The sequence below is a fragment of the Oncorhynchus mykiss genome, chromosome 9 (assembly GCF_057628025.1).
Source record: "Oncorhynchus mykiss isolate SJ-2025 chromosome 9, ASM5762802v1, whole genome shotgun sequence".
Lineage (NCBI taxonomy): Eukaryota > Metazoa > Chordata > Actinopteri > Salmoniformes > Salmonidae > Oncorhynchus > Oncorhynchus mykiss.
Genome location: NC_143030.1, coordinates 80,889,945 through 80,904,611, shown reverse-complemented (window position 1 = coordinate 80,904,611; position 14,667 = coordinate 80,889,945). Strand labels below are relative to the sequence as shown.

At 47.6% G+C, this 14,667-nt stretch overlaps 1 protein-coding gene across 4 annotated transcripts in view; it reads right to left on the bottom strand.

The window, feature by feature from the left end:
- cacna1fb (calcium voltage-gated channel subunit alpha1 Fb) overlaps window positions 1-14,667 on the bottom strand; it is a 204,660-nt gene that overhangs the window by 173,017 nt on the left and 16,976 nt on the right. For all 4 annotated transcript variants that reach the window (XM_090185540.1, XM_036989057.2, XM_090185541.1 and 1 more), the window contains exon 3: window positions 14,542-14,647. In XM_090185540.1, the coding sequence (XP_090041666.1) occupies window positions 14,542-14,647 (106 nt within the window). The remainder of the gene's footprint in view (window positions 1-14,541; window positions 14,648-14,667) is intronic.

The window sequence follows — 14,667 nt, the reverse complement described above, 5'->3', positions numbered from 1 at the left end:
ATATAACTTTTTTTTAATGCCTTACGCGCTTAGTTCAACTGTCACACCCCATCCAAACCCAATATATAAAGCTTGTTTTATTAAATGTAAACAAACACTGTATAGCCTCAAAACATGTTTAAATGATAAAATTGATATCATGGATGGTCAGGTCTTGCATACATAGCTCAGTCTATGAATTGGAGAGTGGTTACATTTCTCCAAGGCCACATCCATTGTAACCAAAACAGAGGCGGATGACTGCTTTGTTAGTCTTTCAACTTCTGTATTGGCCCTTTAAATGGCACCTTTTCATCTATTTATTTCTATGTACTGCAGATACTTCATTGTAATTCAGCCTGCATCACTTAGAATACCATTACAATTAAGGTCAACCAGCTCAGACGGACCACAACAAGGCTTGGACATGCATTCTAATTAGTGTGATGTAGTTAGTTGTTTGTTGTTGGGGTCTTTAAGCAGGATCTGTCTGGTTGTTAGGGTCTTTATAAGCAGGATCTGTCTGGATGTTAGGGTCTTTATAAGCAGGATCTGTCTGGTTGTTAGGGTTTTTATAAGCAGGATCCGTCTGGTTGTTAGGGTCTTTATAAGCAGGATCTGTCTGGTTGTTAGGGTCTTTAAGCAGGATCTGTCTGGTTGTTAGGGTCTTTAAGCAGGATCTGTCTGGTTGTTAGGGTCTTTATGCAGGATTTGTCTGGTTGTTAGGGTCTTTATGCAGGATCTGTCTGGTCGTTGGGTCTATAAGCAGGATGTTATAGCTTGTAAAACCAAATGCTCTGTCAGTTGGCCAAATACCATAGTAATGCTAGGACTGATGAAATACCATAGTAACAAAGACAAGGCCATAGTAACACAGACAAGGCCATAGTAACACAGACAAGGCCAAAGTAACACAGACACGGCCATAGTAACACAGATAATACAATAGTAACACAGAGAATACCATAGTAACACAGAGAATACCATAGTAACACAGAGAATACCATAGTAACACAGACATCACCATAGTAATGGGCTGATGGAGAGAACGATTACCATCTTTTTATCGGATCAAATCTGAAGGAAGCACTCAGAGCGATTATAATCTCCTGGGGTGGCACGGCAACGGGCTGTGTGTCACAGGGCAACGGCATATATAATACAAACGCTGCTGCCTTCACACTGGATAACCGCCAGGACACAGAATGAGCCATTTGACAGAAAAATTATACTCATAACATGGATCCTATGCACATTCAACCCCTTCCAAATTCATTCATACAACATGGCTGTGACTCCAGACCTGACGGAATAGAAAACCATTTCCCCCTTCCTCTCTGTTGTGTCACACAATGTTCAGCTGATCTCAGTCCAAGATGGGACCAATGTTCAGCTGATCTCAGTCCAAGATGGAACCAGTCCATGATGGGACCAATGTTCAGCTGATCTCAGTCCCAGATGGGACCAATGTTCAGCTGATCTCAGTCCCAGATGGGACCAATGTTCAGCTGATCTCAGGCCCAGATGGGACCAATGTTCAGCTGATCTCAGTCCCAGATGGGACCAATGTTCAGCTGATCTCAGTCCCAGATGGGACCAATGTTCAGCTGATCTCAGTCCCAGATGGGACCAATGTTCAACTGATCTCAGTCCATGATGGGACCAATGTTCAGCTGATCTCAGTCCCAGATGGGACCAATGTTCAGCTGATCTCAGTCCCAGATGGGACCAATGTTCAGCTGATCTCAGTCCCAGATGGGACCAATGTTCAACTGATCTCAGTCCATGATGGGACCAATGTTCAACTGATCTCAGTCCATGATGGGACCAATGTTCAGCTGATCTCAGTCCCAGACGGGACCAATGTTAAGCTGAACTCAGTCCAAAATGGGACCAATGTTCAGCTGAACTCAGTCCAAAATGGGACCAATGTTCAGCTGATCTCAGTCCAAGATGGAACCAGTCCATGATGGGACCAATGTTCAGCTGATCTCAGTCCAAGATGGGACCAATGTTCAGCTGATCTCAGTCTAAGATGGGACCAATGTTCAGCTGATCTCAGTCCCAGATGGGACCAATGTTCAGCTGATCTCAGTCCAAGATGAGACCAATGTTCAGCTGATCTCAGTCCAAGATGGGACCAATGTTTAGCTGATCTCAGTCCATGATGGGACCAATGTTCAGCTGATCACAGTCCCAGATGGGACCAATGTTCAGCTGATCTCAGTCCAAGATGGGACCAATGTTCAGCTGATCTCAGTCCAAGATGGGACCAATGTTCAGCTGATCTCAGTCCATGATGGGACCAATGTTCAGCTGATCTCAGTCCCAGACTGTTCAGCTGAACTCAGTCCCAGATGGGACCAATGTTCAGCTGAACTCAGTCCCAGGTGGGACCAATTTGCCATACTGCATCTCACGAGTGCTAAATTATCGCTGGGTAAAAGTGGTTGTAAAACAGTAGCCTCACTCTTCTGGTAAATTAAGGAATAAAAGTCATTCTCCTAAAATACCTTATGCCCTTTCCACAATACTGAGCCAATCCAAGCCAGACCAAGCTGTACTGAGCTGGCCCAGTTACACACTACAGTTGAAACTGTTCTTGAAAGGACAAAGGAAGCACAGTATGGTCTGGGTCGGCAAAATAGTATGAAATGGGTCAGTACATATTGTCCACACAGTGATGTTTGATCAGAAGGATCCACATTTGATCAACTAAACAGTACTGGCATCCAGGGACCAGAAATTGGTCTGGGTATTTCCAAAACACCAGCCCATGTTTTCCCTCGAGGCCACCGGCCTGTGTTTCCCTTGAGGCCTCCGCGCTGGCCTGTTTCCCTTGAGGCCCCCACACCGGCCTGTTTCCCTTGAGGCCCCCGCGCTGGCCTGTGTTTCCCTTGAGGCCCCCAGACCGGCCTGTTTCCCTTGAGGCCCCCACACCGGCCTGTTTCCCTTGAGGCCCCCGCGCTGGCCTGTTTCCCTTGAGGCCCCCACACCGGCCTGTTTCCCTTGAGGCCCCCGCGCTGGCCTGTTTCCCTTGAGGCCTAACTAACTAACTGGCTGAGAACCTGGCTGACTGACTAACTAACTGTCTGATTGACTGACTAGCTAACTGACTGAGTACCTGGCTGACTGACTGACTGGTTGGCATTGAGATTTCCTTATTATAATGCATCTAGATGACACTACAACATTATCAGGCAGCCATGTTTGCTCCCATTAACATTACATGAGGAATATTTCACAATGCCATTATTGTTTAACATAATAACTAGAATTAGAACAATATTTAAAATTCTAAAAAGTTGTCTCTAAATATAGGGCTCTGGTCGGGACTCGTAGTCAGATATCGGTCAGAGCCACGTCCATCCCTCCCTCCCTCTCCAGTGCCACACTGTCTGATGGTTACATAAGACTGGGGTTAAAGAGGGAAAACCCTTCTCTTTGCAAAACAACAGACGTGTGAAACTCACTGTTAGAATCAGGCCTGTCCTTCCATCCATACATTCATCCCTCCATCCATCCCTCCATCCCTCCATCCATATCTCCATCCCTCCCTCCCTCCCTCCCTCCCTCCCTCCCTCCCTCCCTCCCTCCATACCTCCCTCCCTCCATACCTCCATCCTTCCTTCCATCCATCCCTCCATCCATCCATCCCTCCATCCATCCATCCCTCCATCCATCCATCCATCCATCCATCCCTCCATCCATCCCTCCATCCATCCCTCCATCCATCCATCCATCCCTCCATCCATCCATCCCTCCATCCATCCCTCCATCCATCCCTCCATCCATCCTTCCATCCATACCTCCATCCATTTGTCCATTAACAGGATATGCCTGTACTGTTTGGGTTCTCTAGTGTTGCAGCTGGCTGACAGACTAACTGGATGGCTGACTGCCTAGCTGGCTGGCTGACTGGATGGCTGACTGCCTAGCTGGCTGGCTGACTGGATGGCTAACTGCCAAGCTGGCTGGCTGACTGGATGGCTAACTGCCTAGCTGGCTGGCTGACTGTGACTGACTAACTCACAGGCTGACTTTCCTGGTTGACTGAGTGGCTGGCTGACTGGATGGATGGCTGGCTGACTAGCTGGCCAATTAACTGCCTGACTAACTGACTGACTGACTGACTGACTGATTGACTGACTAGCTGACTGGCTGATACATAAACATGGCTTTACAGCTTACTATCCACCATGATCCCTTTATCTGTCTAGGTTACATTTAAAACACCGACAGGATCTAGCACATCACGTTAGACATGGGATGGACTGGCTACAGGTAATGAATGACTACACATCTACATATCCCATAACCCATTTATTACTCATCTATAAGCATGTCATGGATGTGTTATAACAGGTCCCAACCACATTATTAAAGGGAAACAGCCATAACATATCTATAGCATGTTCATGTCATGCTATGCAAGATCCCATATGTAGGTATCTTAATAAGGTGGACTTTTTTTCTTGAATAGCTTTTTAAACAAGGGTCATATTCAAAACATTAAATTCCCCATTTCAGACTCATCATAATAATTATTTTTGTGAGTAAAACATACCAACACAGGGTGGTTAATTTGCTAACTAGCATCTCCCCTTATTCACTAATTGTAGCTAGCTACCTACCTTTTTAAAAAACGACAAAATGAACAGAGAGAGAGAGACCAGTTGCTTGTATTTTGAGTGCAGAGGAAAGGTGAGAGGTCACTACCAGGTGACAGCCCAGTTTTCTTCTGGCTCCTTATTAGGGCCTCCCGAGTGGCGCTGCGGTCTAAGGCACAGTGCTAGAGGCGTCACTGCAGACCTAGGCTCGATATTTATTCTAAAATGGATTAAATTGTTTCATCAATCTACACACAATACCCCATAACGACAAAGCAAAAAATGTTTTTTAGAATTTTGAGCAAAATGTATTAAAAAACAACAACTGAATTAAGACCTAATACCCAGTTCTTTGTTGAAGCCCCTTTGCAGCGATTACAGCCTCAAGTATTTTTGAGTAAAACGCTTGGCACACCTATATTTGGGAGTTTCTCCCATTCTTCTCTGCAGATCCTCTGAAGTTCTGTCAGTTGGATGGGGAACATTGCTTCAAAGCTATTTTCAGGTCGCTCCTAGAGATTTTCGATCTGGTTCAAGTCCGGGTTCTGGCTGGGCCACTCAAGGACATTCAGAAACTTGTCACAAAGCCACTCCTGCGTTGACTTGACTGTGTACTTAGGGTCGTTGTCCTGTTGGAGGTCCTGTCTTTGCTCCGTTCATCTTTCCCTCCATCATGACTAGTCTCCCAGTCCCTGCCTTTGAAAAACATCCCCACAGCATGATGCTGCCACCACCATGCTTCAGGGATGGTGCCAGGTTTCCTCCAGACGCTTGGCATTCAGAACCAAGAGTTCAATCTTGGTTTCATAACCAGAGTATATTGTTTATCATGGTCTGCGAGTCCTTTAAGTGCCGTCTGGTCATTCTACCATAAAGACTTGATTGGGGTGGAGTTCTGCAGAGATGGTTGTCCTTCTGGAAAATTCTCCTATCTCCACAGAGGAACTCTGTAGCTCTATCAGAGTCACCATTGGGCCCATGGTCACCTCCATGACAAAAGCCCTTCTCCCCCGATTGCTCAGCTTGGCCGGGCGGCCAGCTCTAGGAAGTGTCTTGGTGGTTCCAAACATGTTCCATTTATGAATGATGGAGGCCAGTCTGTTCTTGGGGACCTTCAATGCTGCAAAAAATGTTTGAATCCTTCCCCAGATCTGTGCCTCGACACAATCCTGTCTCGGGCCTTTGTCAGGGAGGTGACCAAGAACCCGATGGTGACTCTGATAGAACTCTACGGGCCAATTCCTTCGACTTCATGGCTTGGTTTTTTGCTCTGACATACACTGTCAACTGTGGGACCTTATATAGACAGGTGTGTGTGCCTTTCCAAATCATGTCCAATCAATTGAATTTACCACAGGTGGAGTCCAATCAAGTTGTAGAAACATCTCAAGGATGATCAATGGAAACAGGATGTACCTGAGCTCAATTTCAAGTCTCATAGCAAAGCATCTGAATACTTAAGTAAATTAGAATTTGCATTTCTAAAAACTGTTTTCACTTTGTCATTATAGGGTATTGTGTGCATAATTAATCCATTTTATAATAAGGCTGTATCGTAACAAAATGTGGAAAAATTCAACCCCACCCCCCAATGTTGACTCCAATGCTTCCAACAGTTGTGTCAAGTTGGCTGGATGTCCTTTGGATGGTGGACCATTCTTGATACACGCGGGAAACCCAGCAGCGTTGCAGTTCTTAACACAAAACGGTGCACCTGGCGCCTACTACCATACCCCGTTCAAAGGCACTTAAATCCTTCTTTAACCCATCTCCTCCCCTTCATCTACACTGATTGAAGTGGATTTAACAGGTGACATCAATAAGGGATTCATAACTTTCACTTGGATTCACCTGGTCAGTCTATGTCAGTGGAAAGAGCAGGTGTTCTTAATGTTTTGTACACTCAGTGTAGAAATGACGATGATAATCCCTTGGGTTCCATTTTGAATCATTTTATGTGTCTAAAGGTAGAACTTTGCCTACTCGGCAGGCCGAGAGAACAAATCAAGTGCAACTATAGGCCTACCACTGGCCAATCAGATAGCTCAGATCACCCCGTCTGTACAGTTCCGTAAAAGCCATAGACCTTGAAAGCAGAGCAAAGTTGATACCGTGAGAATTCTAAACTTTTGCAACTATGATTAGAAAGAGACTCAACGAAAACAGCAAAGAAGACCGTGTCCCCCTTTTCTCAGCTGTCCCCCTCCGAAAGACCTAAAGAACATCTAATTATATCAATGTCACGCACCCATCTGAGCATATTCCCCTGTCTGTTATACTAGCTAGGTCTCTGTCATTCCCCTGTCTGTCATGCCAGCTAGGTCTCTGTCATTCCCCTGTCTGTCATACCAGCTAGGTCTCTGTCATTCCCCTGTCTGTTATGCTAGCTAGGTCTCTGTCATTCCCCTGTCTGTCATACCAGCTAGGTCTCTGTCATTCCCCTGTCTGTTATGCTAGCTAGGTCTCTGTCATTCCCCTGTCTGTTATACCAGCTAGGTCTCTGTCATTCCCCTGTCTGTCATGCTAGCTAGGTCTCTGTCATTCCCCTGTCTGTTATACTAGCTAGGTCTCTGTCATTCCCCTGTCTGTCATGCCAGCTAGGTCTCTGTCATTCCCCTGTCTGTCATGCTAGCTAGGTCTCTGTCATTCCCCTGTCTGTTATACCAGCTAGGTCTCTGTCATTCCCCTGTCTGTCATGACAGCTACGTCTCTGTCATTCCCCTGTCTGTCATGCTAGCTAGGTCTCTGTCATTCCCCTGTCTGCTATTCCCCTGTCTGTCATGCTAGATATGTGTCTGTTGTTCTCTCCTGTCTTCCATGCTAGCTGGGTGTCTGTTTTTCTCCTGTTGTCATGGTAGCTAGGTGTCTGTTATTCTCCTGTTGTCATGGTAGCTAGGTGTCTGTTATTCTCCTGTTGTCATGGTAGCTAGGTGTCTGTTATTCTTCTGTTGTCATAGTAGCTAGGTGTCTGTTATTCTCCTGTTGTCATGGTAGCTAGGTGTCTGTTATTCTCTTGTTGTCATGGTAGCTAGGTGTCTGTTATTTTCCTGTCTGTCATGGTAGCTAGGTGTCTGTTATTCTCTTGTTGTAATGCTAGATATGTGTACATTATTCTCCACCATTCTAGCTGTTTGTGTGGTGGTGAGCCAGTCTTTATCAGCCATCACCACTGCACCACACAATACTGAGACAGTCTTTATCAACCATACAATACTGAGACAGTCTTTATCAACCACTACACCATACAATACTGAGACAGTCTTTATCAACCACTACACCATACAATACTGAGACAGTCTTTATCAAACACACAATACTGAGACAGTCTTTATCAACCACTACACCATACAATACTGAGACAGTCTTTATCAACCATACAATACTGAGACAGTCTTTATCAACCACTACACCATACAATACTGAGACAGTCTTTATCAACCACTACACCATACAATACTGAGACAGTCTTTATCAACCATACAATACTGAGACAGTCTGTTATGGTGAGTAAATGAGGACCCAAAAGCGAACTAACTTAAACAGAGCTTCTTTAATAACCAAACATAGGTAGGCTCAGATAGACCGGCAGATTCCGACAGGACAGGACAAGGTTACAGCAAACATGACGATAGTCTGGCTCAGGCATGAAACACAAACAAACAAGAATCCGACAAGGACAGGAGCAGAAACAGAGAGAGATATAGGGACCTAATCAGAGGGAAAAAAGGGAACAGGTGGGGAACGGGGTGAATGGGTAGTTAGAGGAGACAAGGGACAGCTGGGGGAAAGCGGGGGAGAAAAGGTAACCTAACACGACCAGCAGAGGGAGACAGGGTGAAGGGAAAGGACAGAGACAAGACAACATGACAGTACCCCCCCACTCACCGAGCGCCTCCTGGCGCACTCGAGGAGGAAACCTGGCGGCAACGGAGGAAATCATCAATCAGCGCACGGTCCAGCACGTCCCGAGAGGGAACCCAACTCCTCTCCTCAGGACCGTACCCCTCCCAGTCAACTAGGTACTGATGACCACGGCCCCGAGGACGCATGTCCAAGATCTTACGGACCCTGTAGATAGGTGCGCCCTCGACAAGGATGGGGGGGGGGGGGGGAAGACGAGCGGGGGCGCGAAGAACGGGCTTAACACAGGAGACATGGAAGACCGGGTGGACGCGACGAAGATATCGCGGAAGAAGAAGTCGCACTGCGACAGGATTAATGACCTGAGAGATACGGAATGGACCAATGAACCGCGGGGTCAACTTGCGAGAAGCCGTCTTAAGGGGAAGGTTCTGAGTGGAGAGCCAAACTCTCTGACCGCGACAATACCTAGGGCTCTTAGTTCTACGCTTATTAGCAGCTCTCACAGTCTGCGCCCTATAACGGCAAAGTGCAGACCTGACCCTCTTCCAGGTGCGCTCGCAACGTTGGACAAAAGCCTGAGCGGAGGGGACGCTGGACTCGGCGAACTGAGATGAGAACAACGGAGGCTGGTACCCGAGGCTACTCTGAAAAGGAGATAACCCGGTCGCAGACGAAGGAAGCGAGTTGTGGGCGTATTCTGCCCAGGGGAGCTGTTCTGACCAAGACGCAGGGTTGCGAAAAGAAAGACTGCGTAAGATGCGACCAATAGTCTGATTGGCCCGTTCTGCTTGACCGTTAGACTGGGGGTGAAAGCCGGAAGAGAGACTGACGGAAGCCCCAATCAAACGGCAAAACTCCCTCCAAAATTGAGACGTGAATTGCGGACCTCTGTCCGAAACGACGTCTGACGGAAGGCCATGAATTCTGAAAACATTCTCGATGATGATTTGTGCCGTCTCTTTAGCAGAAGGAAGCTTAGCAAGGGGAATGAAATGAGCCGCCTTAGAGAACCTATCGACAACCGTAAGAATAACAGTCTTCCCCGCTGACGAAGGCAGTCCGGTGACAAAATCTAAGGCGATGTGAGACCACGGTCGAGAGGGAATAGGAAGCGGCCTGAGACGGCCGGCAGGAGGAGAGTTACCGGACTTAGTCTGCGCGCAGACCGAACAAGCAGCCACGAAACGACGCGTGTCATGCTCCCGGGTGGGCCACCAGAAACGCTGGCGAATGGAAGCAAGCGTACCCCGAACGCCAGGGTGGCCGGCTAACTTGGCAGAGTGAGCCCACTGAAGAACGGCCAGACGAGTAGGAACGGGAACGAAAAGAAGGTTCCTAGGACAAGCGCGCGGCGACGGAGTTTGAGTGAGTGCTTGCTTTACCTGCCTCTCAATTCCCCAGACAGTCAACCCGACAACACGCCCCTCAGGGAGAATCCCCTCGGGGTCAGTGGAGGCTACTGAAGAACTGAAGAGACGAGACAAAGCATCAGGCTTGGTGTTCTTAGAGCCCGGACGATAAGAAATCACGAACTCGAAACGAGCGAAAAACAGCGCCCAACGCGCCTGACGCGCATTAAGTCGTTTGGCAGAACGGATGTACTCAAGGTTCCTATGGTCAGTCCAAACGACAAAAGGAACGGTCGCCCCCTCCAACCACTGTCGCCATTCGCCTAGGGCTAACCGGATGGCGAGCAGTTCGCGGTTACCCACATCATAGTTACGTTCCGACGGCGACAGGCGATGAGAAAAATACGCGCATGGGTGGACCTTGTCGTCAGAGAGGGAGCGCTGAGAAAGGATGGCTCCCACTCCCACCTCTGACGCGTCAACCTCGACAACGAACTGTCTAGAGACGTCAGGTGTAACAAGGATAGGAGCGGATGTAAAACGATTCTTGAGGAGATCAAAAGCTCCCTGGGCGGAAACGGACCACTTAAAGCACGTCTTGACAGAAGTAAGGGCTGTGAGAGGAGCTGCCACCTGACCGAAATTACGGATGAAACGACGATAGAAGTTCGCGAAGCCGAGAAAGCGCTGCAGCTCGACGCGTGACTTAGGGACGGGCCAATCAATGACAGCTTGGACCTTAGCGGGATCCATCTTAATGCCTTCAGCGGAAATAACAGAACCGAGAAATGTGACGGAGGAGGCATGAAAAGTGCACTTCTCAGCCTTCACAAAAAGACAATTCTCTAAAAGGCGCTGGAGGACACGTCGAACGTGCTGAACATGAATCTGGAGTGACGGTGAAAAAATCAGGATATCGTCAAGGTAAACGAAAACAAAGATGTTCAGCATGTCTCTCAGGACATCATTGACTAATGCCTGAAAGACAGCTGGAGCGTTAGCGAGGCCGAAAGGAAGAACCCGGTATTCAAAGTGCCCTAACGGAGTGTTAAACGCCGTCTTCCACTCGTCCCCCTCCCTGATGCGCACGAGATGGTAAGCGTTACGAAGGTCCAACTTAGTGAAAAACCTGGCTCCCTGCAGGATCTCGAAGGCTGAAGACATAAGAGGAAGCGGATAACGATTCTTCACTGTTATGTCATTCAGCCCTCGATAATCTATGCAGGGACGCAGAGACCCGTCCTTCTTCTTGACAAAAAAAAACCCCGCTCCGGCGGGAGAGGAGGAGGGGACTATGGTACCGGCGTCAAGAGCTACAGACAAATAATCTTCGAGAGCCTTACGTTCGGGAGCCGACAGAGAGTATAGTCTACCCCGGGGGGGGGTGGTTCCCGGAAGGAGATCAATACTACAATCATACGACCGGTGTGGAGGAAGAGAGGTGGCCCTGGACCGACTGAACACCGTGCGCAGATCGTGATATTCCTCCGGCACCCCTGTCAAATCACCAGGCTCCTCCTGTGAAGAAGAGACAGAGGAAACAGGAGGGATAGCAGACATTAAACATTTCACATGACAAGAGACGTTCCAGGAGAGGATAGAATTACTAGACCAATTAATGGAAGGATTATGACAAACTAGCCAGGGATGGCCCAAAACAACAGGTGTAAAAGGTGAACGAAAAATTAAAAAAGAAATGGTTTCACTATGATTACCAGAAACAGTGAGGGTTAAAGGTAGCGTCTCACGCTGAATCCTGGGGAGAGGACTACCATCCAGGGCGAACAAGGCCGTGGGCTCCTTTAACTGTCTGAGAGGAATGTCATGTTCCCGAGCCCAGGTCTCGTCCATAAAACAGCCCTCCGCCCCAGAGTCTATTAAGGCACTGCAGGAAGCTGACGAACCGGTCCAGCGTAGATGGACCGACAAGGTAGTGCAGGATCTTGAAGGAGAGACAGGAGTAGTAGCGCTCACCAGTAGCCCTCCGCTTACTGACGAGCTCTGGCCTTTTACTGGACATGAAGTGACAAAATGACCAGCGGAACCGCAATAGAGACAGAGGCGGTTGGTGATTCTCCGTTCCCTCTCCTCAGTCGAGATGCGGATACCTCCCAGCTGCATGGGCTCAGCACCCGAGCCGGCAGAGGAAGATGGTAGTGATGCGGAGAGGGAGGCGACGGAGAGCGCGAGCTCCTTTCCACGAGCTCGGTGACGAAGATCAACCCGTCGCTCAATGCGAATAGCGAGTTCAATCAAGGAATCCACGCTGGAAGGAACCTCCCGGGAGAGAATCTCATCCTTTACCTCTGCGCGGAAACCCTCCAGAAGACGAGCGAGCAAGGCCGGCTCATTCCAGCCACTGGAGACAGCAAGAGTGCGAAACTCAATAGAGTAGTCTGTTATGGATCGATTGCCTTGACATAGGGAAGACAGGGCCCTGGAAGCCTCCTCCCCAAAAACAGATCGATCAAAAACCCGTATCATCTCCTCCTTAAAGTCTTGATACTGGTTAGTACACTCAGCCCTTGCCTCCCAGATTGCCGTGCCCCACTCACGAGCCCGTCCAATAAGGAGAGATATGACGTAGGCGACACGAGCAGTGCTCCTGGAGTAAGTGTTGGGCTGGAGAGAAAACACAATATCACACTGGGTGAGGAACGAGCGGCATTCAGTGGGCTCCCCAGAGTAACACGGCGGGTTATTGATTCTGGGCTCCGGAGATTCGAAAGCCCTGGAAGTGGCCGGTGGATCGAGGCGGAGATGGTGAACCTGTTCTGTGAGGTTGGAGACTTGGGTGGCCAGGGTCTCAACGGCATGTCGAGCAGCAGACAATTCCTGCTTGTGTCTGCCTAGCATCGCTCCCTGGATCTCGACGGCTGAGTGGAGAGGATCCGAAGTCGCTGGGTCCATTCTTGGTCGGATTCTTCTGTTATGGTGAGTAAATGAGGACCCAAAAGCGAACTAACTTAAACAGAGCTTCTTTAATAACCAAACATAGGTAGGCTCAGATAGACCGGCAGATTCCGACAGGACAGGACAAGGTTACAGCAAACATGACGATAGTCTGGCTCAGGCATGAAACACAAACAAACAAGAATCCGACAAGGACAGGAGCAGAAACAGAGAGAGATATAGGGACCTAATCAGAGGGAAAAAAGGGAACAGGTGGGGAACGGGGTGAATGGGTAGTTAGAGGAGACAAGGGACAGCTGGGGGAAAGCGGGGGAGAAAAGGTAACCTAACACGACCAGCAGAGGGAGACAGGGTGAAGGGAAAGGACAGAGACAAGACAACATGACACAGTCTTTATCAACCAGTACACCATACAATACTGAGACAGTCTTTATCAACCACTACACCACACAATACTGAGACAGTCTTTATCAACCATACAATACTGAGAGAGTCTTTATCAACCACTACACCATACAATACTGAGACAGTCTTTATCAGCCATACAATACTGAGACAGTCTTTATCAGCCATACAATACTGAGACAGTCTTTATCAGCCATACAATACTGAGACAGTCTTTATCAGCCATACAATACTGAGACAGTCTTTATCAGCCATACAATACTGAGACAGTCTTTATCAGCCATACAATACTGAGACAGTCTTTATCAGCCATACAATACTGAGACAGTCTTTATCAGCCATACAATACTGAGACAGTCTTTATCAGCCATACAATACTAAGACAGTCTTTATCAGCCATACAATACTGAGACAGTCTTTATCAACCATACAATACTGAGACAGTCTTTATCAACCACTACACCATACAATACTGAGACAGTCTTTATCAACCATACAATACTGAGACAGTCTTTATCAACCACTACACCATACAATACTGAGACAGTCTTTATCAACCACTACACCATACAATACTGAGACAGTCTTTATCAACCATACAATACTGAGACAGTCTTTATCAACCACTACACCATACAATACTGAGACAGTCTTTATCAACCACTACACCATACAATACTGAGACAGTCTTTATCAACCACTACACCATACAATACTGAGACAGTCTTTATCAACCACTACACCATACAATACTGAGACAGTCTTTATCAACCACTACACCATACAATACTGAGACAGTCTTTATCAACCACTACACCATACAATACTGAGACAGTCACATTCACTCTATCAGCGGTTCATTCATCGAGTCATTGTGCAAATAATTTCAGATCTTATCCGTCTAAGCGTTATAGGCAGTTGGGGATGAATGTATCCAAATATTAGCTGTTCAATCACAGGTTTGGCACAGACATCAATTATGGAACAGTATGGCAGTCACATCAATGTCTTCTCCATCAAAACATTGATGCAATTGAGGTGGCACATATCCCCCCCCCCCCCCCCCCCCCCCCCCCCCACACAGTTTAAATGGGCATGAATGACCCTTCTAAAAGACAGAACCTGCAGGACTACCCGTGGAGCTGGAATCCTTAATGGTGTAAACTGGCACGACCGTTTGGGACATTATAAACAACAACAAAAAAAGAGGTCACTCTAAAAACACAAACAAACACTGGTTTTGTTTTCTACGTTACTGCAAAAACGAACTGTTTACCGTTGATGCTCTTCTCCATACGAACATTCCTCCGTTTAAACAACAATTAACGACAACAATAACGACAGCGTCGGGGGGGGGCGAACAGTGTTTCCCCCTTTTAAACCAGCCGAGATAGATATAACAGTCTTAATGTTGTACTCACCAGATCGTGGTTGGTAGAGTTGGAGTCTTCCTCGGGGAAAGGCTTGGACACCCCCAGCGCTATACAGTTGGCAAAGATGGCTATCAGGATGAAGATGTCAAAGGGTCTAGAGAGGAGAGTGGTCAC